The sequence below is a fragment of the Euwallacea fornicatus genome, chromosome 7, assembly GCF_040115645.1.
Source record: "Euwallacea fornicatus isolate EFF26 chromosome 7, ASM4011564v1, whole genome shotgun sequence".
Lineage (NCBI taxonomy): Eukaryota > Metazoa > Arthropoda > Insecta > Coleoptera > Curculionidae > Euwallacea > Euwallacea fornicatus.
Window position 1 is genome coordinate 4,819,800 of NC_089547.1, and position 21,755 is coordinate 4,841,554.

General features: G+C 37.6%; 7 protein-coding genes across 13 annotated transcripts; 4 read left to right on the forward strand and 3 right to left on the reverse strand.

Annotated features, from left to right (window-relative positions):
- Window positions 1–390: 390 nt before the first annotated feature.
- On the forward strand, window positions 391–7,332 carry Alp12 (Alkaline phosphatase 12). Of its 6 annotated transcripts, none has more exons than XM_066283741.1 (9): window positions 391–2,560; window positions 2,617–3,525; window positions 4,452–4,654; window positions 4,705–4,897; window positions 5,022–5,185; window positions 5,248–5,461; window positions 5,514–5,647; window positions 5,703–6,117; window positions 6,171–7,332. In XM_066283741.1, the coding sequence occupies exons 2-9, from the start codon at window positions 3,444–3,446 to the stop codon at window positions 6,362–6,364; spliced, it is 1,599 nt and encodes a 532-aa protein (XP_066139838.1). In that variant the 5' UTR covers window positions 391–2,560; window positions 2,617–3,443; the 3' UTR covers window positions 6,365–7,332. The 6 variants fall into 6 exon arrangements, with proteins under 6 accessions (XP_066139838.1, XP_066139837.1, XP_066139840.1 ...); XM_066283740.1 differs by having other exon boundaries at window positions 391–1,142; window positions 1,272–3,525; XM_066283743.1 differs by having other exon boundaries at window positions 391–1,142; window positions 3,487–3,525.
- Window positions 7,333–8,754: 1,422 nt separating this feature from the next.
- On the forward strand, window positions 8,755–10,837 carry hgo (homogentisate 1,2-dioxygenase). Its single transcript, XM_066283748.1, has 8 exons — window positions 8,755–8,905; window positions 8,963–9,117; window positions 9,167–9,278; window positions 9,498–9,681; window positions 9,739–9,967; window positions 10,017–10,194; window positions 10,248–10,556; window positions 10,604–10,837. The coding sequence occupies exons 1-8, from the start codon at window positions 8,891–8,893 to the stop codon at window positions 10,730–10,732; spliced, it is 1,311 nt and encodes a 436-aa protein (XP_066139845.1). The 5' UTR covers window positions 8,755–8,890; the 3' UTR covers window positions 10,733–10,837.
- Window positions 10,838–11,093: 256 nt separating this feature from the next.
- Caf1-55 (chromatin assembly factor 1 p55 subunit) lies at window positions 11,094–13,278 on the reverse strand. 2 transcript variants are annotated; one of them, XM_066283747.1, is made up of 6 exons: window positions 13,051–13,278; window positions 12,692–12,923; window positions 12,100–12,524; window positions 11,668–12,045; window positions 11,478–11,561; window positions 11,094–11,424 (listed from the first exon to the last, which is right to left on the reverse strand). In XM_066283747.1, exons 1-6 carry the CDS (start codon window positions 13,079–13,081, stop codon window positions 11,273–11,275), a joined length of 1,302 nt encoding a protein of 433 aa, XP_066139844.1. In that variant the 5' UTR covers window positions 13,082–13,278; the 3' UTR covers window positions 11,094–11,272. The 2 variants fall into 2 exon arrangements, with proteins under 2 accessions (XP_066139844.1, XP_066139843.1); XM_066283746.1 differs by having other exon boundaries at window positions 11,668–12,054.
- A 174-nt stretch (window positions 13,279–13,452) lies between these two features.
- LOC136340043 (uncharacterized) lies at window positions 13,453–14,972 on the forward strand. The gene is made up of 3 exons (XM_066283760.1): window positions 13,453–13,600; window positions 14,578–14,727; window positions 14,784–14,972. Exons 1-3 carry the CDS (start codon window positions 13,489–13,491, stop codon window positions 14,945–14,947), a joined length of 426 nt encoding a protein of 141 aa, XP_066139857.1. The 5' UTR covers window positions 13,453–13,488; the 3' UTR covers window positions 14,948–14,972.
- On the reverse strand, window positions 13,614–16,539 carry LOC136340037 (ribosome biogenesis regulatory protein homolog). Its single transcript, XM_066283750.1, has 4 exons — window positions 16,346–16,539; window positions 15,647–16,118; window positions 14,969–15,379; window positions 13,614–14,740 (listed from the first exon to the last, which is right to left on the reverse strand). Exons 1-3 carry the CDS (start codon window positions 16,492–16,494, stop codon window positions 14,969–14,971), a joined length of 1,032 nt encoding a protein of 343 aa, XP_066139847.1. The 5' UTR covers window positions 16,495–16,539; the 3' UTR covers window positions 13,614–14,740.
- A 173-nt stretch (window positions 16,540–16,712) lies between these two features.
- On the reverse strand, window positions 16,713–20,127 carry SCCRO3 (defective in cullin neddylation 1 domain containing SCCRO3). Its single transcript, XM_066283754.1, has 6 exons — window positions 19,813–20,127; window positions 19,047–19,181; window positions 18,904–18,984; window positions 18,629–18,762; window positions 18,296–18,579; window positions 16,713–18,248 (listed from the first exon to the last, which is right to left on the reverse strand). Exons 2-6 carry the CDS (start codon window positions 19,123–19,125, stop codon window positions 17,900–17,902), a joined length of 927 nt encoding a protein of 308 aa, XP_066139851.1. The 5' UTR covers window positions 19,126–19,181; window positions 19,813–20,127; the 3' UTR covers window positions 16,713–17,899.
- A 310-nt stretch (window positions 20,128–20,437) lies between these two features.
- On the forward strand, window positions 20,438–21,689 carry LOC136340417 (uncharacterized). Its single transcript, XM_066284478.1, has 5 exons — window positions 20,438–20,804; window positions 20,857–21,023; window positions 21,082–21,154; window positions 21,211–21,420; window positions 21,474–21,689. Exons 1-5 carry the CDS (start codon window positions 20,529–20,531, stop codon window positions 21,546–21,548), a joined length of 801 nt encoding a protein of 266 aa, XP_066140575.1. The 5' UTR covers window positions 20,438–20,528; the 3' UTR covers window positions 21,549–21,689.
- The last annotated feature ends 66 nt before the right edge of the window (window positions 21,690–21,755 follow it).

Genomic DNA, 21,755 nt, shown 5'->3' on the forward strand with positions numbered 1-21,755 from the left:
ACGATCATCAAACTTCCCGCATTAAACTTTATACACACACGTTATACGCTGACCCGAAACCGAAAAGTGGGTCTTGTGTGTTATATGAGTAATCGCCTGTGGTAAATGAGCCCCATAAAGCCGTGGAGGCGCCATTAGAGTGCCATTTTTCGAAAAGCACTTAGCCAATTCGGTTCGCTTGTTACAGAAACATCGCCCCCTTTAAATGGTGCAAGATACAGAAGAGAAGGAAGTCGAGAAGCTCTACGACGAAGAGCAGCACCATTTCGGAAGTGCTCACAAATAACACAGCCAAGAGGCGATCGGACATGGTCACGTCCATCAATAAGGCCCATACGGCCATTGTGGTCGCTTTGGTACACGAAAAGACGTAGAAATATTAGTAGAATTAATTTATTGACAAATTATTTATGTTGTTGTTATTTGAAAGGAATTGGTGGCAATTGATGTATGAGGTAAAATTTATGCAAATTTTTTAGTTTGAGTGCATTGCGAGTTGCCTACATCTTGAATTGAAACAAGTTGTGAATTGCCAGGTTCAAAGTATGACCACAGGAATCGATAGATTAATTGCCCGAACATTGCAACGTAATTTTATGAATGCAATTTGGACACGTTGCATTAATTTTCAGTGTTACTGTTAAATGTTTTGATGTCTTTTTCCTGACATCGTGAGCTACAAGTGATTTTCGGATATTAAAAAAAGGATTGAAGTTATTGCACAATGTGCTAAAGGCTAAATCATTTATATATCATTTTTTGTTTAAACACAGTCGGTTAATAGCAATTTGAACAAAATTAACACATTGAGCAGTAAAATGTATTTTGGGTTGCGTCATTGCTGAGAACACCATATATTACATGCCAGCACCAGAATCTGACCAATGGGAAAACGCTATTCGATGACGCGGCCATTTTGTTTTTTTTGACTTTATATTGTTTTAATTTCCCATGATTCCACGTAGTTCGGGATTGAAAATAATGGTAATTGTTGCACTTTTCTATTGTCATTGTTAATTACTTTAGTTTTCTTGGATAATATTTTAAGATAATAAACGATTTTTATGTGTTAAGCGAGGTACAAAGATACTGATTACAGTGCCAAGTTTGCAAGGGATGCTAAATTATCATCGTTTATCAAGGTAAGTAGTGGAGCTTCGGTAGAAAAATGCTCGTAGATCGTTTAATCGATTTTTAAAACGAAATTGTTATTTTTTAAATGCATTGCTTCTATGGAGACAGGACGGTTGTATTTTCAACTCAGGTTAAAGACATTTTCGCATTGTCTTCTTCGTCTAATCCAATAATGACCAGAAGGAGAGATATATACTATTATATCTCAGATTGAAGTTGCCCATGAAGTTGTGAGACACCAGGGTCGTCGTAACCTGCGATCCAATAGGAACACGCTGATTTCGATGCAATAGCCATTTTGATTTCGTCTTTTGTTATTTTCCCATGATTCCATGCATTTTTTTTAAGTATGGTGGAAAATAATGGTTGCGTGCATTTTCAGTGTTGTTAATTATTTTGGTAGTTTTTGCTGAAATTTCAAGTAACGGAGGGGTGGGGGGAGGGGGTCAAATGCTAAGAAAGGGGTGAAGTTCTTGAACAAAATGCTAAATCCACAACGGGAGCGAAATTTTCGTCGTTTATGAGGGTGAGTATGAAAGTTACCCGAAAGAAATTGTTATGCAAAAAACAGTTGGTTTTAATGAATTTTTATTGTAAATAAAAAATTGCTATTTTTAATGTGGACAGTATTAAATTAAAACTAACTTTGGTTTTATAATTATACGAGAGGCGTCACAGGTCAAACTTAGGGCGAAAAAAAGACAAAAGCGAAATCGTCTATTCAACAACGCCTTTCCTTGTTCCCTCTTTGTCTCATCCTGTAGTGGCAACAAAGAGCGATTATTGCACTTTGTCTTAGAATTTGTTAAGGGATAAGGTGAAAACCAGAAGGTTACCACCTTTATGTATGGGGTATTGAAACTATTTTCAATAAGTCACTGTTTTCCGTTCTCCGAAGTTTTGACCGTGAATCAAGCAAATTGACCATGAAATTTAAGTTGATTAATCCCCGTTTTCATAAAAACATTCACGACGAAATTGAACCCAGGTCGAATTCGGTACACTCCCTGAAAACGTAGTAAGCAATTCTCACGATTTTTTTATTATTCGAGGTTTTTCTGCCAAATTCCTTATTTAGGTTCGTGTGTACGAAATATGCAGAGTGACTTAAAAAATTGTTTAGGTTTTATATATATATACATATATATATTTTTTTATTTATTTTTATTTAGAGTAAATACCTGGGATATGTGCGTTTTTCACTGCTCTCTATCAAAATTGAAATATACATACAGTCTCCAATTTATAGTGCCATTTTTAAAACTTTTTGAAAACAATTTTAGGCGGTATTGCCAGTTCTCTTTCAAGTAGTATCGTCTTAATAGTTCGTTTAAACGGGACTCGCAGACCAATTTGGACAACACTGTAACATCCACACAGGGTGCCACATTAATATGGATACATAGACTAACCACAAATCCCTTAGGTAAAAATATTAAGGCTAAATTAAATATGGGCCACTCTATATGTACTCGCATTCAGGGAACCATTGGGGGTCGTTCAAGTCTCTTCATTACAAACACATATTTTACTCTAAATTACGTTGAGAGGTTTGTTTTATCAGACCAGCGACATCCTAACATAAATGAAGGCTTTAACCTGCGATTGTGATAAAATCTGTGATAAGCAATTTATAATTTAATTAGGTGATAAGTGCACAATCCAGGATTTTAATAGGAATGAGCTTACAAAGAAAATTCTGGTCTCAACAAAATAATCCTGTATCAACATGATTGTTTTACTCGTTAATAAATATTGTACATACTCCTATTATTCATTGAGAGCATTTATGAGGATTAAATCGTAATTTCTACTGTGCCTAGGTCTATAAAAATGGCAAATGAAAAACTATAATTAAATTCATTAGCATGTGTAAGTATCATTTTTTGGGAAATTTTATGTGTAAATAAATACAAGTGTTAGACTGTAATAAACATCAATATAGATTTTGTTACGTGTCGTGTCTGACTGTAAACAACATATTGTATACCTACTTCTTATTATAACATATTACCTAATAAATGTTTTAGGGTGATCAGGCGCGTTTTCCTCGAGAGCCCTTTCGTTCTTTGTTATGGCAATATGTATTAACATTATTTAATTCCCCGGATAAACAACTTGCCATCCTGTAATACACGTTGATGTAGAGGCCAGATGGCCAGATTTTTCATTATATCCTGCTAATACACAATAGCCGTTTTAGGGAGTATTTGCCAAAGGATATCTGCACAAAACTAATTGAAAAATTGGCACTTTTATCGACATCACAGAGTGGCGTTACGTACTTCCCGCTCGCCCTCAAATGAGTGATGGCTGCAAGGATGGTCGCTCTAATTTTGTTTCTAATTCTAGTGGTGGTGAAAAGGGGAATCATGGACGAAGGACCCGAAGGTAAGTTAATCCAGGCCAAGACAAAATCGTTTTTTCCAAGTTTATTCGTAATTTTGACGGAATGGTGAACGCAACTTTTACGTTTTAAATGAATTTTTTTCGCTTTGTTATCAAAATCTCGGAAAGTTTTCGAGCGGCATCGCTCATTGAGACGTCAGTTAAGCGGTACCAAAGCGAACGAGGCTTCAGACTGGATAGTGAAAAACATCTACAAATGTATTTTTACGACCCGGCACAGGTAAAAATATAAAAAAATGGTGTATCGCCGCTCTTTTTCTTCACATATCTTCGTTCAGCGAGCTACTGCACATCGCTCTCCATGAAAGCGAGCGCACTGGAGCCATTCAAACCTCGATTCTGCAACAATGTTATAAATTTTTTTCTAAAGCGTCCGATGCCATTAGACCTGCCGGTGGGTACCACCTCAATCTATCTCAGCTGAATTAGGAAATATGATTATTTTAACAGCAGTATAAATACTAAAGCCGGTACTTTAGATAGCAGTAGCAATGAAGCATCAACAATTATTTAAAATTCTCTAAACGACCGACATCGGTGGTACCGTCGTCAAACGGTTATAATTGAAATTCATTACATCGCTTCTCCAATCATGCTTAACCCCGCGTGTGCTCTCCTACTTGCCGCTGTGATGTTTCAAGTTTTAGGTCATATTTTTTCTGTTGAAGGTTTGTAAGTAACAGATGTTGTCCCATGATACAAAGCCAAGTGAGGGTTTGTGTATGCGTAGCGCATTATTCCTTATTGTTTCTATTGCTTCTCGTCATTAGTTTCATACAAACGATGATGATTCACATTAAACTGAGATCGCTCTAACCCTTGACCTTAAAATTAACTCTTGTTCGCATTCAAAACAATTTAGTTAATAAGTCAATAATGGTTTCGTTATTTTTCTAAATCTTTCACAGATCAAGCTTATTGGAAGCAGCTGGGTAAAAGCGAGTTGGCCAAAGCCCTAAAAAAGAACCTTAATGAAGACCTCGCTAAGAACGTCATCCTCTTCGTGGGGGACGGCATGGGACTCACCACCGTCACCACCTCGAGAATATACGGAAAAGGGGAAACCGGGTTTCTAGCATGGGAGCACTTCAATAGCGTTGGAGTTCTCAAGGTTGGTTATTCGCCAAAAAGAATGATTATAATGCCTAAATTGCTTTGAAGGTTTACTCGGCCAATAAATTGGTACCGGACTCGTGCAGCACTGCTACCGCCCTCTTCTGTGGGGTGAAAGCGAATCACAAGACTTCGGGAGTGGACAACACTGTGGATGTGGATGATTGCGAAGCATCTCAGAAAAAGTCTGCGCAGTTGGACAGTTTTGTTAATTGGGCGCATGATGCGGGGAAATCTGTTGGTAGGTGTCGTAAATCGGATATTTCCTTTGAACCCTTCAGGGTGATAAGATTGATCTCGCATGAATTAAGCACGATGTTTTGGTGGAGAAAATTAAATCGTAATCAAAAATTTGTTTCGTCCAGGTTTTGTTACAACCACACGAGTTACACATGCCACGCCCAGTGCTCTGTACGCCCACACTCCCAATAGGAAATGGGAGTGTGAGGATTTCATTCCAGAGAATTCAACTGCCTGCAAAGACATCGCCTGGCAATTGGTGAACAACAGTCCTGGGCGGAACATCGAGGTGAGGGTTACTATGCTTTATTCAACTCTTTGTTTTCGTTTAATAAAAACCTCCTTTAACAGGTCATAATGGGGGGCGGAAGGCAGTGCATGGTGGCAGATGTGGAGGACTCCGAGGACGACCCCATAGACAGATGGTCTTGCATCAGCAAGCAGCATGGCAGGGACTTGATAAGTGACTGGAAGACTGATAAAGAAATCAGGCAAATGAGCTATCAAGTTTTGCAAAATAACCAGGAGCTGCTGAAGATGAACGAATCGACGGAATATACTTTGGGTATAGATAAAAATTGAAAATGTTATTTCAAGCTCGCAACATGTTTTTCCAGGAATTTTCGCAAATGGCCACTTAAAACTCGAATACGAACGTGATACAGGACCCACGGGAATGCCTTCTCTTAGCATGATGACGGAAGCCGCCATCAAGCTGCTAAAAAAGAATCCCAATGGGTACGCCTTAATGGTAGGTTTACCGCAACACAATAGTTTTTAACAAATTAAAGATATTTAATACCCAGGTGGAGGGAGGTAACATTGACCAAGCGCACCATAGAGGGCACGCCCGAAAAGCTCTCGACGAAACTGTGGCCTTTAGCGATGCAGTACAAACGGCCGTAAACATGACAGACGAGAAAAACACCCTCATTATTGTCACCAGCGATCATTCGCATTCGGCAATTTTCAGCGGGTACCCAGACCGAAAGCAGGGAGTGCTCGGCTACAGCTTGTCGAAAATGGACCAGAAACCCTTTACAAATCTGTTGTACTCAACTGGAGGTCCTAACAATTATCAGTTTAACGTGGTCGATAGTGTAGTACAGAGAATCGATCCAACCAAGCAGAATACCAGCGATTTTGAGTACTCTCAACAAGCCTTGGTCTACACTGATGAGGTTACACATGGAGGAACTGATGTTCTAGTCTATGCCAGAGGTAGATATTTACATCTTACCTAAGTTGAATGAAATTAAATGGGATTATTGCAGGTCCTATGGCTCATCTGTTCAACAGCGTCCATGAACAAACTTATGTTGCCTACGTCATCAGCTATGCAATGCAGATCGGGATGTTCGAAGGCTATGATACATTAGATGGGGACGATTCCAAAGCAATTTGTCTTAGTTTTAGCCATATCGTGTTATACGGAGCGCTAAGTCTATTATTTATTTATTTCAACTAATTTTACTATATACATATATATATATATATATATTGTACGTTGTGTGAGTGTTGAAATTTATAGGTATAAATAACCACACTCAATCCTGCTGTCAGCACATCCATATTGGGTTTTCTAATAGTATGTATATAGTTTTTTGCTAAAGCCGTAATTGATCAGTAAGTACGAACTATTGTGCGTCACAAAATGCAACGATTAAGGGTCGCCTAACACAAATTAATAAGATATATAAATTTTATATGCTAAAAAAGGATAAAGAACTATTTCAATGTCTAAATACAATACTATTTTATTAATATTTACTGGTTGAGATTCTGAAAGTGTCATTTTTCATTCATTTTTGTTTTCTTAGACCCGCGTTTTCTTCCTTCATCAATTTTTGCGGTAAAAATTTGTTCTTTCGTGAACTAAAATAATGCTGCTGATTATTTATTGTGACTATTGTTATTATTATATAGAATGGGTATAATGCCCAAGTTTTTAAACAATCGATGTAAGAAGCTTGTAACGTTCCTTATCAGTTATTTTGGAAAACGAGGGACCAGCATTATCAGTGAATTCAGTTAGAGATTTTCTATGACCATTATTTGTTCTAACTCTACAATACCGTTAAATGCTACTAAACACTGATAATATGGCACCAATATCTGACAGATTCCTGCAACATACTGATTTTGAAAAGATATGACATCAGTGCTGATATGAAGCCTGCGACGTGCATAAAGTTATGTGATTTGTACTATACAGAATGTTATTTACATACGTTACCACACTTCAAGGGGTGACTTTTGAGTGACTCCAAGACAAAAAGTTTATATAAACGTATGACCGGTAATGCTTTATTTTCAAGATACAGAGTGTCAAAGTTGTCAGTGTTATTTATGATTATTGTTGTTATTTAAGCGCCACTAACTTTTTTAAAGCTTTTATATTTTTTCCATGTAAAAATACAATTTTTTTGTCTTTTACATTGTTTTCGCATTAGTTTCTTAAGCTATAACCAGGAATTGAACCTTACTGTGTCGACAAGGTGTAAGAGATCATCATACAGATATTTCAGGGGGCGATACTGTTTTGTAAAATAGTAAAAAATACCAATGGACTCATGGTTAAAAACGTACTATTTTTTATATACAGGGTAGCAAAGTCCGTTTTGTTTCCATTTTTTGCTATTTCCTTTCGTATGCCTAAAGATAACTTAATGAAATTTTGTATCCCAATGTTTTTTAAGAGCTTCTACAAGGAAATGTCAAAATCTTTAATCTCCATATACAGGGTCTTACATTTTCCAGGGTCACACGCTATGTTTTGCTTTCTGACCTTTTTTTCGAAATCCCCGTATCAATTATGATTTCACGCGAAGATGCCTTCTTCATTTCTTTAACTTGTTGATATCTATCTAAACTTCTTTGTTAGAAAAAAGGTAAACTTTTTTTTAGCTGCATTTTTTAATCTCAACAATTTGAATTGTTTATAAAACGGAATATATACGCGTAATTCGCGTCCTCCAAAATTACATAGATCTGAACCCTTCCTCGGCTTAAAGTGTACTGCTTGTGAATCAACGACACTAGCCGATCGTCGAGAATCGAAAGGAAAACGGTAGCATGTTTCCCTCGCACTTGTCAATCGCTTAGTCGCTTCTTGCTTGCACTCGCTAAAACTCCACATGTGTGTGTAAAAAAGTATGCAAATGGTGTAAAGGAAAATTTAACAAAAACCAGCCTGCAATTACCCCATGTATCTTATTTATTATCTCCATATTAAGTGTCTATTGAGCTTATAATGTCAATAGCTGTGATCAAACGGTGACATCATAAGACGTCAATGTAGGCAACTTCAAATACATGTACAATTGATTACGTCATAATATCGGTGACCTGTCGACTATTTTCTTTAGATGACAACACTGTTTTTATAATTACGCGGGTGGATTGAATAGTTCTATGACAACATTTTCTTTTATCACTGTGATAGATGTTTAGATTAATTTATTCAAGAACTAGCAGGAGGTAAATACACCTCTTCGCACTACTGTGTTCCTGATATCACTTCTTCAATTTCGTATGCGAATGCAAAAAATGGAATTTTTACAGATTTGATCAGAGGCTAAATACATCTTGCACTTCTGTATTCCTGATAGTATTTGTTCAATTTCGTATGCGAATGCAAAAAATGGAATTTTTACAGGTTTGATCAGAGGCTAAATACATCTTGCACTTCTGTATTCCTGATAGTATTTGTTCAATTTCGTATGCGAAAGCAAAAGATGGAATTTATTCAAGATCTATCAGAAGCTAATTATACCTTATAAATAATGGGAAATAAAAGAACGAAAAATCAACAACTTTTTTATTCAAGACTTGTTTTTATCACCTAAGATTGTTAATTAATTTCAAACCAGTTCTTGTTTACTAACATAGAACTATTTATGCATAATCTCCATTCGAAAATACCAATTTACATCAAGAAAACACATTCTTCTAGTATGTCTCTGGCAAGTTGCGAGCCTTCGCCAATGCGGTCATGACGGAGCTGCAGGTATGTAGAATTAGCCCAAATCACAATCAGTTTAGAATTAAATTATATTTTCAAAAGTACCTCAGAGGATTCGGTTCAGAGTTCTCGTCTGAAGACCCCAGGTGCCCTAACTCTTTGCCCAAAGACCAAAATAGCCCTCAGATATGTCCCTATGGGTTGTACGCGGAACAATTATCTGGAACTGCGTTTACGGCTCCTAGAGCTGAGAACAAGTATGTACGGAAACATGCTTTGGACAATATTATTGGGAAAATATTTTAGGAGGAGCTGGCTGTACCGGATCAGGCCATCTGTAGGGCACAAACCCTTTGAGAAATTTGTAAAAACCGGCATAACTCACGATTGGGACGAACAGCAGCCGGATCCCAATCAAGTAAGTAAAGGGTGATCGCTAAAGCTCAAATGGGCATTGAAAAATCAGACGTGTATTGGATAACTGCGTCATCTGTTCTTAGTCCGAGGTTTGATGGAAAAGAGCAAATAGTTTAATCGCGCCCTACGTTTACGGCTTAACGCCCACGGCCAGTTTTTTGTTTTGTAATTTCCGGTATTTAATAATTTCGTTTAAGTACATTTACGTTGCTGCTCACAGATGCGCTGGAACCCATTCGATTTACCTCCTTCAAGCACCACAATGGACTTTGTTGAAGGTTTGAAGACAGTATGCGGAGCTGGGGATCCAAAACTTAAACTCGGCTTGGCCATTCATATATACTCGGCTAACAAATCAATGGAAAATAGGGCCTTCTACAACGCAGACGGCGACTTTCTTATTGGTATAACCTAACGCTGTTTTGAGTACTAAGACCTGAACAAGTACCGAAATTTTTCAGTCCCTCAGATTGGTACCTTGTACATCAAAACCGAATTCGGAATAATGAGTGTCGCACCTAATGAAATCTGCGTTATACAGCAAGGCATGAGGTTCTCAGTGGAGTTATCTGAACCTTCCAGAGGCTACGTCCTGGAGACTTTCGGAAGGCACTTTGCGTTGCCAGACTTAGGGCCTATTGGGGCGAATGGGTTGGCGAACCCTAGGGACTTTTTAACGCCTATTGCGCGGTAAAACATAAGTCTTCACATTGACACGGCTTTCAGAAACTCGTTACAGATATGAAATTATCGAATGCTTTAAATACGAAATAGTGGGCAAATATCAAGGTAAACTCTTCACCTGCTCTCAAGAACACAGTCCTTTCGACGTGGTAGCTTGGCACGGCAACTACGTCCCTTACAAGTACGATTTGAGCAAGTTTATGGTCATCAATTCCGTCAGCTTTGACCACTGCGTAAGCCCCCCTAGAATTCAAATAGAATAACCACGTTTAAAGCAATATTTCAGGACCCTTCAATCTTTACCGTCCTAACCTGCCAGTCGGACAAACCAGGCACCGCAATCGCCGACTTCGTCATCTTTCCTCCGCGATGGTCAGTTCAGGAGCACACTTTCAGGCCTCCGTATTACCACCGAAACTGCATGTCTGAGTTTATGGGTCTTATTCTCGGAGAGTATGAGGCAAAAAAGGGGGGTTTTAGGCCCGGAGGGGCAACGCTTCACAGTATAATGACTCCCCATGGACCGGACAAAAATTGCTTTGATTTTGCCGCCCACGAACAACTGAAACCTTGCAGAGTGGCCGAAGGCACTCAGGTTTGTTTCTGGCTAATTTAAAGGAGGTTTTAATGGGGTGGTTTCAGGCTTTTATGTTCGAGAGCTGCCTGGGTTTAGCGGTGACGAAATGGGGGGCTGAAACTTGCGAGAAATTGGATGCGGAGTATTTTAGGTGCTGGCAGGGATTGCAGAGCAACTTTACAGGGCCTCGTTAAAAACTGTTTTTTTTTCTGTTTATTTGTACCTAGACTGACTTTTAATTTGTAGTTCTGTTGGTGATATTTTAATTAGCCTTTAATATATGGATTTTTATTCAAAAATGTAGTGCATCTTGGGTCGCATAGGTACTCATTCAAATTATTTATGAATTTACCTCAAAAGGGTAAGCATTTATAACGTCACAAAACTTGAATGCGTAGCCAATCACCTTTGCGAATTTATTTAAAGGGAAAAGGGTTAATTAGGTAAGTGGCTACTTATTTTGATGCAGACGTAATTAGCTTACCAAGTCATGAAGTTGAAAGTAGCATACCGTGTATAATGGGTTGCATACTTACCAAAATCATGAAGTAAAAATAATCTTCACGAATTTATTTAAAAAATGAAAAAAATTACTTGAGTAACTAAAACTTATACCACAAAAATTGATTTTTTTTTAAATATTGTGACGTAACTAGATTTTCTCGAGAAGAACCTGCAACTCAAAACGCCACTTAAACTTTTTCTAATTTGAGATCGGAATGTTTCTGCTTGGGCTACACGGAAGGAGCCACTGTTTCCATATCAGCGGACATTTGATCTGGCTCCTCGTCGTTGTAGATATTTTCGGCCATCTGCCACACTTGCATTATGTTGTCTTCTGATACCGAGCAAATCACCCAGGGTTCGTTCGGGTTCCAACTGAAATCTGAAGAAAAAATCCACCTAAGCTAATTTACTATAATTTTTTTTAAAACCAACCAGAAATCTTAGCAGTATGTCCTCCATGAATAAACAGCAATTCTGGAGGCCCATCTTCTGCGTCTTCAGCAGACTGTTCTTCACCTAAAAATAATGGAACAGGAAATGGTCAGTTCTGGTTAGTCGACTGATATTAACTTCCACGACCCTCAAGAAACGCACAGAAAACACGTAACATTGCCACACTCACCAATCTTACTGAGATCCCACACGTGCAGCCGCCTATCAGTTCCGGACGAAGCCAAAATCGTCTCATTATGCGGTGACCATTGTACTTGGAAAATTTCATCCTTGTGCGACTCAAAGCTGTGCAGCTTCAACTTGAGGTTGCGCAGATCCCACAAGGCAACAGTTTTATCCGCAGACCCAGTTGCCAGAATGAATTCCGAATAAGGATTGAAGCTGAGACAATTAACTTCCGCAGTATGCGCATCTACAGTATGTGAAGGTTTGCTAGGATTGTTGCATCTCGTGTCCCAAATCATGAGCTTCTGATCATCCGCAACGGAGCCGAAAAGACTCTCATGCAGCAAATGCCAAGCCACGTCCTCCACTACAGCGGTGTGACCTACACCCACTCAATTAAGCTTCACACCGACCTCTTTGAAGGCATTCAGCTTACCTGTAAAGATAGTTTTGGCATCGATGACGCGATTCTCTTTGGGGGTGGCGTTGATGTCCCACAAACAAATTGTGTGGTCATCACTGGCAGAGAGAAGGTACCCATTTAAATTGGGATTCCAGGAAAGTCCATAACCTTCTTTTTGGTGACCACGCAGTCTTAAATCAGGATGGCATTCGCCATTGGGGTCTGGCTTGCTTGGATGTTTGGTGTAGTCAAACACTAGCACGTCGCTAGAGGGGGTTTTAGTGGCGATGACGCAGGGATTTTGAGGCATAAATCTGGCCCTGTTCACTTCTCCTTCATGATTAATCTTGATTTCAATTTCAATCTTGCCGGAAACTGAACCAAAGCCTCCGAATTCGCCCTTCTCGTTGTCATAGTGAGAAGCATCGAATTGGGCGTCTTCATTTGGGAGCTGCACGCTAATGAAAAAGAAGGTTATTGTAGCATTGTGTACAAATTTGAAGAAACTAAGCTGGGCTTGATGTTGCTACAGTCAAAAACACTGTGCCCAAATGATCTCTTGCAAGTATAAAGATCATTTATGCCTATTCTGCACAAAATCAAACATGACAACCCGAAGTCTTACCTTGCAATTAACAAATGATTTTGTTCATCACTCGTATGGGTCCCCAAAATCAGCCTATGCAAGGAGTGATCTTTCCCTTCTGGTCTTGTTACATCAGGCAACCATTGGGCTGTAAGGGAAGGCCATTCTAAGGCATGTGTCATCACCAGATCGTAGAGGAATGGGGTGTTTTTCTTCCAAATTTTGTACTCTTCATTAATAACTCGTTCTTCAACTGCATCGTCAAAGGTCTCTGGATGTGAGGTAAAAAGATCATGTAGCGGGAAATGCTCCTAGAGCTTATTACTAAGTCCCTGGAGGTATAATAATACCTAAAGGGCTCCTCTTAAGAGGAATATAGGAGTCAAAGGGGGGCTTACCTGCGTCTCCTTTATCTCCTATTGTTCCCATGTTATCCGACTTCGGTGTTAACCAATAGCCTTATCTAGTGACTCAATTAATTTCTCCGTTCCTGCTCCTTTCTCTTTTTCTTTTTGATTTTAAATTCAACAGTTTTTCCGGTTATTCTTTTACCCTTTACGGTGTGAAGAATACAGAAGAGAAGGAAAATGGTGGCTCGTTGACGCGTCCCGCCAAAAAAAAATCTGATAAACGCCTTTCACTGTCAAAAGTGGTACGTGACATTCAAGAATCAACGTACAGATGGCTTTGCCGTCGATAAGTGCCAGAGTCAATTCATCTAATAACTAGCAAGATTGCAACAATTATCTCAAACCTTAGTAACCACCACCCTACATTCCATTTTTTTTTATTTTAACGTCAAAATCAAATTTCCTGTCTCAATTCCTGCAAAAAAAATGTTTGATTCCAAACAACCAATACCGACACCACTGGATGTCTATGACGATGAGTTTCAAAGCAACCTGAAAATCGCTAGAGCCCTAATGAACCAAATAGGACTAAGGGGAGGTAAATGAACTCGTACGATATAGTCCTTTATTGTTATGGCTTTCACAAATAAAATCACATTCACACTTATGTAACTCAAACGAAGCTCCAAATCACGGATATTTCGACACAAATTTCCGGTTTGAAGCGAGACAACACAACTCGAGCGGCTCTTGAAGAATTAAAGATCGACTTTAGTTCCTTGAGACCTGACTTAATTCTAAGCTTAACAGCACTAAATTGGGTTTTGCGGTCAGAATAGATTTGGTATCTGAGAGGTTACTGTGACATTCGACTACAATCTTTGTATGGGATTTAATTGGTGGTATTTAACTATAAAAACGTACAGTTCGAGAGTTTAGTGACCGCATAAACGTTTTTAGAACTGCTAAATAGTTACATATGAAATTTACTTATGGGTTGCCCTGTTGGGGAATATTGAATATATATATACATATACATATATCTACCTAAGTATATATATGTATATATATCACTATCCAATATTCGGATATACAAATATCCAATATATACGTAAATAATAACTAAAACTATGTACACACTTACACACTATGTACAGTGACAATAACAATAATACCAACTACATATCGAAACATTCGTACATTTCTTAATTTCACTTGAAATTTAGCCAGGAAAAATGACTCTTAAGACGCAGACTTTACTACTCAGTATCTTAATGAAAATACAGGGAGGGATTAAAAGATGATCGTAAATGAGCTCCCATTCTAAGGTTGAACCATCACTAGAATTCAATGTATGATATTGGGCGTAAAGTTTCAATCATTTTTCTTTTAATTATGCATATTTGCATACATCCCGTAAACCCCCAGGTAGCATTGTTATATACTAACACTGTTCCTATGAATTTCCTATCAAATCAGCAAAAAAATTACTATTTAAAATGGCACTATTACATTTTTATCAAACACCAAAGAAACGCCTAAATTAAGAAATCTACGTAAGTCTTTGATACATAGATAGATCGATTTGCCAAAAATGGATTGGTAAAACGATGAGAATGAAATCGGACAATCCCGTAGTAAAGAAAAATCGAAACACGTTTTTCCGATACATGTTGTCTGTGATGGAAAAAGCGGTTAAAGAGTCTGCTTGTAAGACGGAGGAAAGTTTGTTTTATACCTGTAAAGATTTTTTAATTTATGGATTTGCATACAGGTTCAAGTTGAACTAGCTAACGAGGACCATTACATGCGCAAATGGTCACCCGACAAGAGAACTTATATGGCTGCAAAGACATTACCCGGAGTGGGTATCTTGGTTTATTTAGCAGTGGCCAGAGAGCCGAATTTAGGTTGGGATCACCCTCAAATACTTCATTTTACTTAATAAATATCATTAGAAACTTACCTAACGTCTCTTTCTGCCTCCACCCTTCTTTCCGCCCGCTCTCATTCCTTTAGTTCCTTTCGGTTTTCTTCCGCCTTTATTCTTACTTTTACCCTTATTGTCCCCTTTATTTCTTTCTTGGACACTTTCACCCAAATCAATTTTGCTGCTTTGGAGCTGCTTGGAAACAGCTTTTTCAATGTTCAGCTTTGGTCTTTTATTTAATATTGCATCGACAATGTCGAGGTTCTCTCGTTTTTCTATGGCTCCAGATACCGGAGGTAGCTTTCGCTTCCTAGAGGCACCTGGAGTGATGGCAGACGCACCTTTTGCTTCAGTCTCCTTGGGTAGTTTGTGTTGAAATTTCCCCAAACTAGCAGTAGATGCTTTTGCTACTGTTACAGCTACTTGGAGGTCTTTGGCAGAGGAAACCTGATGGGGATTTTTTGTGTAAATAAATTGGGGTTTTAATGGTTTTTGAGGTAAATAAGTTATAGATATTAATCAGGGTTAAGCACATGGTAAAAGAGAGATTCAAATAAGTTCAAAATTGATGGGAAAAATCATAAATTTTCATATTTAATTTTGAGTATCAATGTGAGTTAGCCTCTATGTGATATAACGCTCCATCAAATCCACTGGGGCACTTGATTGAGACACAAATTGAAGGGAAGATGGAAAAAGTGTTGGTGTACTCACCTCTGGATTTGCAACACCAACTCTTGGAACTTTAACATTCTTACTCTTGGCAATATTTCTCAACCTCTGCAGCTCATTCTTAGCTACATTCTCTGATTTGGCCACCACTTTTTTGGCAAATTGGTCTTCATTTGGATCTGCATTTTGTGGAACCTCCAACACCCAGTTCTTATCCTTTTCAGCTTGTGCTCTCTTAAATCCATAAAGAGGAACCCATTTCTTCAGCTGGTCGTCCCATGTCAATTTTGGTTTTTTCTTCTTTTTAATGCCTTTCTCTTGTGCGAAAATTTGCCATTTAGTAAGTGACTTGGGTTTAGGTACAGCCTTCATGCGGGGGAGCACTGTCCTTGGAGGTGGTAATTTGACCATTATGGCATCCTCAACTTGTTCAGTTGGGAGCTCCCAGAGTTGATTGAGTAGTAGTTGAGTGTTATCTCGGGCCAAATTCAGGAAGTAGTCATTCATGTCTCTTCTAGAAGAAATATAATAAATTAGGATTTATGCTATCAGATCCAAACAATGGACGAATTATAATTAGAATCCTGGCCACCTGCATTTTTTAAAATTAAAATCACCCTGAGTATTCAAAAAATCGATGAAACCCACCACTTTACATTCAATTGTTCATTATTTTTCTTACAACTGGTTCATTCAGGTTCATAACAATGCAGGTTAAGGGCCAGTATTAAGATCACATACCTGTAAGCGGCCGCATTAAAATCGTTCGTATCCACTGCCAAAAGAGTTCCTAGGTCGAATTCCAGATCCAAATGCTTTTCCACAGTAATGGGCTTGTATTTTGGGGCCTCATGGCCTGATTTTTGTAAAATTTCACTTACGATGTCCATGTCGTTTGCTGATTGTATGAAAAAAATAACCTCACATTTTTAGTGACAACACGTGTGAATGTCAATTTAACTGACGTTCGACATGATTCACTAAAATTAATAGAGATGTGCAAGTAAAGGTTATGTAGGACTATATGGTAAGAATGCAACAATTTTCCACAAAATAGAAAACAGAACAAACGTTTAAGGATGAAAGTGGGAAAATTGTCAATAATAAATTATTAAAATATAAATAATATATATCACACAAAGAAAAAACGCTAAGTAACAAAATATGATACCGCATGATTGAAATCGTTCTCGTCGTTTTTGTAGTAAAATAAGCCTAAAACATCACTATTTACAAAACTGTCGAATTGTTTTACCTTAAACTAAACAGTAAAAATACATAACTTTACGTACAATTATCAAGATAAATGGGTGTTCGTTCTTAGCTTAAAATAACCTTTAAATCCAGACTTTTAATTTTATCATGTACAAAATACGGCATCTCATCGGCATATTGGTCCTAAAAAAATCTTCCAGGATGTCTTTAGACACCTACTCTCATAGAATATACATAAATACAGTCGGTTTCGCAATAATGTATATATAGTATCTTTGAATTAGTAATCAAATTAAGATACATAAATGCGTTTTATACAGATAAGACGTAATGTTTTCTGGACACAGTTGTTAGGACATTTATTTGAACAAGTTCGTAAACGAGCCTTAATTATGTGAATAAAACATCATGAACGCTGCAAGTACAATGTTTAGCTTTACAGCGATCGCTTCTTGGGTTAGAATCAACAAAATGGCAGACTTTTTGTGCGTTCAATTCTGGTAAAAGCTGGCATTTTGTAGTATTAAGCTTCACTGAAATCATTACATTAAAGACGCTGATATGTACTAAGGTATTCACATAATTAGGTTGCAACAATAAGCGTACACCAACGATAATAAACATTAGAATTCGTACAACCACCAGACTTTGAAAAACACCGAAAATCCACGTTTTGTTGAAATACTTCACTTTTAGGCAATTTCAACACAAACTAAAAGCAATGAGGACAAGAAAGTCGTTCTGGGAAGTTGTGGTCGCTACACAAACATGGGATAATTATCTATTTTAGGTGTAAATACTGATTCCTTTGGCAATTGCGTTAAATCATTGCATTTTCTTTAAGCCATCCTCATCACTAGACCTGCGCTAAGAACGACCCTTTTGCCCTAGTTAATCCAAGTCAAACCGCATCCAAATTAGAAAAAATATTTAGTCAAAGTTGTAGCACTTCTGGTCGATGACCGCATAAATTTTACTTCCAGAAAGCGCAGGTCTCAACTCAAATTACAAGAAATCACAACGCACCGAAACATCAGCGAACAGCCACCGAAATAATTATTACCCTAAAGGCAGCGACTATCAGTCCTTGATGACAAATTCATCACATTCTCTCTCCTTATCCTTCGAAATGTTCTGATTGGCCTGGTCGTTCTCGTATTCCACAAAATCGTCGAACAAACAGGGCCACGCCTCGTTATCATCGTAGCAGCTCAGATCGTTTTCCACGTGCTCAGAAAAGTTTAGGAACATATTCCAGGTGTCCTTAGGAATGCCCCGGATCGCTGGGTGGTTTTCAAGAAAATTAAGCCAACGTTTCAAGATTGTCGGTTCTCGAACTGTGAAAACTAATCTCCAGAGAACCATTGCCATACTTGTGGGGAGAATCCGCTGCCCTGTTTGCACGTCCAGCCCGAATTTAAACGCGAACCTAAAACCACACTTCAAACTGAAAACTTAAACAGGAATAGAACTTACCTATAAAGATCTTTAAATAATTCATCGCTCTGCTCGATTTCTTCCACCAATTCGGGCAGTCTACTTTGTATGGCTTTAATTGAATCACATTTAATAGCTTTGAGACCGTTCACAAATTCGCCGCGCGTGAACCGACACATCTGTTCAGCGTTCAGTTTCCAGGCAAGTACCAATATTTTAAAATCGTCCGGAGGAACGCTTAGATCTTTGCAGAACTGATCGATACCCTCAGCTAAAATGACATCATCCTGCTCGTCCTTGTAACTCTCAAAAAGACTATTCACCTGAGGGGACACTTAAGATTTATTTGGTTTGAGGATGACAAGAATTTACCTTCAAATCAGAAGGTTTGCTGTCGCTAATACCCATAGTAGGGGCAGATCTAGTGGTGGTTCGTCTAGTTGAAGGGTAAAAGCGACCTATCGCAGTAGCTGACGTAATTTCAGTAGGAGCCCCCAAATGGTTGCCTGAGAACCACAATTAATTTTAAGACAAATGGATTGGAATGTTTTCAATTTTAGATAAAACATAGATAAAGATGAATTCAGAAGTAGAATAAAAAATAAACTCACATGAAGCCATTAATTCACTCTTGATTTGTTCCTTACCGTTGCTTAAAATTGTATCCAAAGGAGCTGTAGAAGCAGGTACATGGCTTGGAGCAGGATACAATGGAGCCTCTGGCATCTCTAATCCCCAGAACAACATGAGCTTAATCTTAACTTAAATTACCACATGTAACAAATATTACCTTCTTTGTTACAGTCTTGAGTAGCTGGATCTGGGGCCGACTGATCTGGCTCCTTGCAACAATTCCAACAATTTCCCATTGGAGGCCCCCAAACCTATCCTTTCAGGATTGCCTCTAAATGGTCTTTGCATTTCCCTGTGGAGCATACTTATTCAAAAACACAAGATTTGTCTAAAAAACTGCAAAAACAAAGTAAATACACATTCAAAAGATGTAAAATATTCAGTTAGCATGGCAAACTTGCAAAAACATTATCAGTGCTGCTTTGAGAATAATGGGAGTCGCATGCAACATCTGAATTTTTTGTATTTTAAGACGTTCCTGATGATGTGAACCACCTGCAGCACATAAACTAATATTACAATGACCTTGGCGCGTTACCTGTAGTACATGGCTTTATTGAGCTTTTTAGGTTGGCAAAATGAACCAGTTATCAATGGGACCTAAGATCTTTAGCTGGCGCCTGTGGAAATGTCATTTTTACTATGGTGCATGCATAATTCGATTATGAGGGAATGAAACATCAAAGATAATTAAAATACTTCATTGTTCAAATTATTCTACTTAGTGATAAAAAAGAACTTAATTAAATAGTTTTAAAAAAGACTATAAAACAGGAATTATGTAGTTATATTGTGGAGCCTGTAATATTGTGTGTTCTATACTAACTTATATAATAATATAATAACAACAGTTCTGTGTAAGATTTAAGACATTCTAAAAGCAAGTTTTGGTAAGTTGATGTTAACCAATTATGAACACTCACCTTATCAAAGTTAAGTCTGAAGTTTATTCTGCACTCAAATTTCGATACTACAATAACAACTACAATCCAATTTCAAAGCTAAACAGTACTTTTCTATAGGATTCCACATGGGAACAGGCGCTGCAACCATTTTCAAATCTTTGAAATCGCGGGTCTGCAACTAATATACATCTTAAATTTATGATTTTCCAGGGTTTAATCTTGTAATGTAAATAAGAAATCAATGTTTAAATTAGGAAATTCCTTTATTATGGGCAGCAGAATTTGGAAAAGATGGAAAAACAAAACTCCCATGGGGGTAGGTAAAGTGACAGCGACAGCTGATCTATTGGTTTTGACAGATATGAAATGGGTCAGAGTCAGTTCAACATACGTCTCTGAAAAGAGTACTCGGAACTTATTTATTAGCAATCTGATTGCTTGAAAATCTGATAAGGGATTAATTAAACAAAAACAGGTTTTACCAATTTAGGATTTATTAGAGTAAATTACAATTCTGGTCAATTTTATTTCGCAAAACAGTACTATTTCCATATGCAATTAGCTTTGTCTACTTATTGACGATGTTCTCTATCTACACTGGCACGACCTTGAGTTCCCAAAACGACATTTGTCAATCGTTTATCAAAAGCGCGACTGTCACCAAAATTATCTCGAAACCTAACCGATCTTTTCCAATTTTCCTCTAACAAAAAAATAATGAAATTTACAAAATTATGGCCAAAATACTTTATTGCGTCTTAATTTTTTCAATCCTCTCAGTCTGCAGCGCTACAGTCTGCACTGATCACACATCCTGTTCCTGCAACCTCGATGCATACTCCTTTATCAACATAACCCACCTCGAGCCCCCCAAAGGGGGCTTTTTCCAAGATGGAGAAATGACCGAAAGTACGGACGTTATATACTTTTTTGCAGGTTGTCAGGATAGGAAGTTCAACCCTAAAGATTACAACTTTGTTAATGTTACAATAACTCCAGAAAGTGCTTCAGTAAGTTATTCTACCATAGGTTTGACATGGAATTTAGTTGAGTGTGTTGTAGCTAATTAAATGTAGTTCATCAATAATAACCATAAATGGAACAACAGTTAAACAAAACTGTGAAGTTATAGGGATGGCTAATGACATCATTTTTGATTTAGTACCAAAGATAGGTGACAAGGATAAAATTCAGTACCAAATTAGTTACCAAAATCCAAAGAGGAATCAGTAAGATTTTCTCAAAAATAATTTAAAAAAATTTGTTTATAGCAAAATTTCTTACCAGAAATCCAACTATTCACTTGGCCTGTGATACTTACAGTTCTACAGATTTAAAAATCAGCAATCATGCCACAGATGTAAGGTATTCCAGAGAATTATTGTAGTTGCTAAGTGAAGGATTTGTTTGCTTTAGAATTTGATATTATATTCTCCTCTTGTGTGTGTTCAACACATTTCTCATCACCAACTAAGCAGCGGCTCAATATTCTGCATAATGTTCTTTGTGGCCTTTTCTACATATTTTATTGGAGGCGCTCTCATTATGTATTTCATTCGTGGGGCCAGAGGAATGGAAATACTGCCAAATTTTGATTTTTGGGCCTCAATTCCTGGGTTAATTAGGGTGGGTATTGGGACAAAAGGTTAAAAATTGCATAATTTTCTTGCCTTGTTTAGGATGGTTTGATCTATCTTTTGAGTGGTTGCAGACCCTTCACAGTGTCATCAGCCAAAACTTACGATAGGATATAACTATACCAATATATTTTCTTTTCTGTTAATATGACTGAATTTATAATTTTATGTTTATCAGTAGTGCTATATTTAATATGGCAAATGTAATCTGACTATTGTACATACCTTTCCTTCAAATAAGATTTACAAGTTATTTAACTTATGGTTTTTTTTTTTAAATAAGGGATATTATACAGAGCATAATTTGGTGAAGTTTCTGCACTT

Bases quoted from the DNA above. Each gene is read 5' to 3' on its own strand.
- LOC136340417 (XM_066284478.1), top strand. From the start codon at position 20,529: ATGGCCAAAATACTTTATTGCGTCTTAATTTTTTCAATCCTCTCAGTC. The intron at 20,805-20,856 runs GTAAGTTATTCT...AGTGTGTTGTAG, and splicing joins TAACTCCAGAAAGTGCTTCA to CTAATTAAATGTAGTTCATC. The intron at 21,421-21,473 runs GTGGGTATTGGG...TGCCTTGTTTAG, and splicing joins CAATTCCTGGGTTAATTAGG to GATGGTTTGATCTATCTTTT.
- Caf1-55 (XM_066283746.1), bottom strand. From the start codon at position 13,081: ATGGGAACAATAGGAGATAAAGGAGACGCAG. The intron at 12,055-12,099 runs GTAAGCTGAATG...AGCTTAATTGAG, and splicing joins TGCCAAAACTATCTTTACAG to TGGGTGTAGGTCACACCGCT. The intron at 11,425-11,477 runs GTTGGTTTTAAA...TTTTTTCTTCAG, and splicing joins ACATACTGCTAAGATTTCTG to ATTTCAGTTGGAACCCGAAC.
- LOC136340037 (XM_066283750.1), bottom strand. From the start codon at position 16,494: ATGGACATCGTAAGTGAAATTTTACAAAAATCAGGCCATGAGGCCCCA. The intron at 16,119-16,345 runs GTATGTGATCTT...TATTTCTTCTAG, and splicing joins TTTAATGCGGCCGCTTACAG to AAGAGACATGAATGACTACT. The intron at 15,380-15,646 runs GTGAGTACACCA...AATCCCCATCAG, and splicing joins TTGGTGTTGCAAATCCAGAG to GTTTCCTCTGCCAAAGACCT.
- SCCRO3 (XM_066283754.1), bottom strand. From the start codon at position 19,125: ATGGGAAATTGTTGGAATTGTTGCAAGGAGCCAGATCAGTCGGCCCCA. The intron at 18,763-18,903 runs GTAAGGAACAAA...TGTGGTTCTCAG, and splicing joins GGATACAATTTTAAGCAACG to GCAACCATTTGGGGGCTCCT. The intron at 18,249-18,295 runs GTAAGTTCTATT...GTGTGGTTTTAG, and splicing joins TTATTTAAAGATCTTTATAG to GTTCGCGTTTAAATTCGGGC.
- hgo (XM_066283748.1), top strand. The intron at 9,118-9,166 runs GTATGTACGGAA...AAAATATTTTAG, and splicing joins GCTCCTAGAGCTGAGAACAA to GAGGAGCTGGCTGTACCGGA. The intron at 10,195-10,247 runs GTAAGCCCCCCT...GCAATATTTCAG, and splicing joins CCGTCAGCTTTGACCACTGC to GACCCTTCAATCTTTACCGT.
- Alp12 (XM_066283739.1), top strand. From the start codon at position 3,444: ATGGCTGCAAGGATGGTCGCTCTAATTTTGTTTCTAATTCTAGTGGTG. The intron at 4,655-4,704 runs GTTGGTTATTCG...ATTGCTTTGAAG, and splicing joins ATAGCGTTGGAGTTCTCAAG to GTTTACTCGGCCAATAAATT. The intron at 5,186-5,247 runs GTGAGGGTTACT...CTCCTTTAACAG, and splicing joins GTCCTGGGCGGAACATCGAG to GTCATAATGGGGGGCGGAAG.
- LOC136340043 (XM_066283760.1), top strand. From the start codon at position 13,489: ATGTTTGATTCCAAACAACCAATACCGACACCACTGGATGTCTATGAC. The intron at 13,601-14,577 runs GTAAATGAACTC...TTTGATACATAG, and splicing joins CCAAATAGGACTAAGGGGAG to ATAGATCGATTTGCCAAAAA. The intron at 14,728-14,783 runs GTTTGTTTTATA...TACAGGTTCAAG, and splicing joins TGCTTGTAAGACGGAGGAAA to TTGAACTAGCTAACGAGGAC.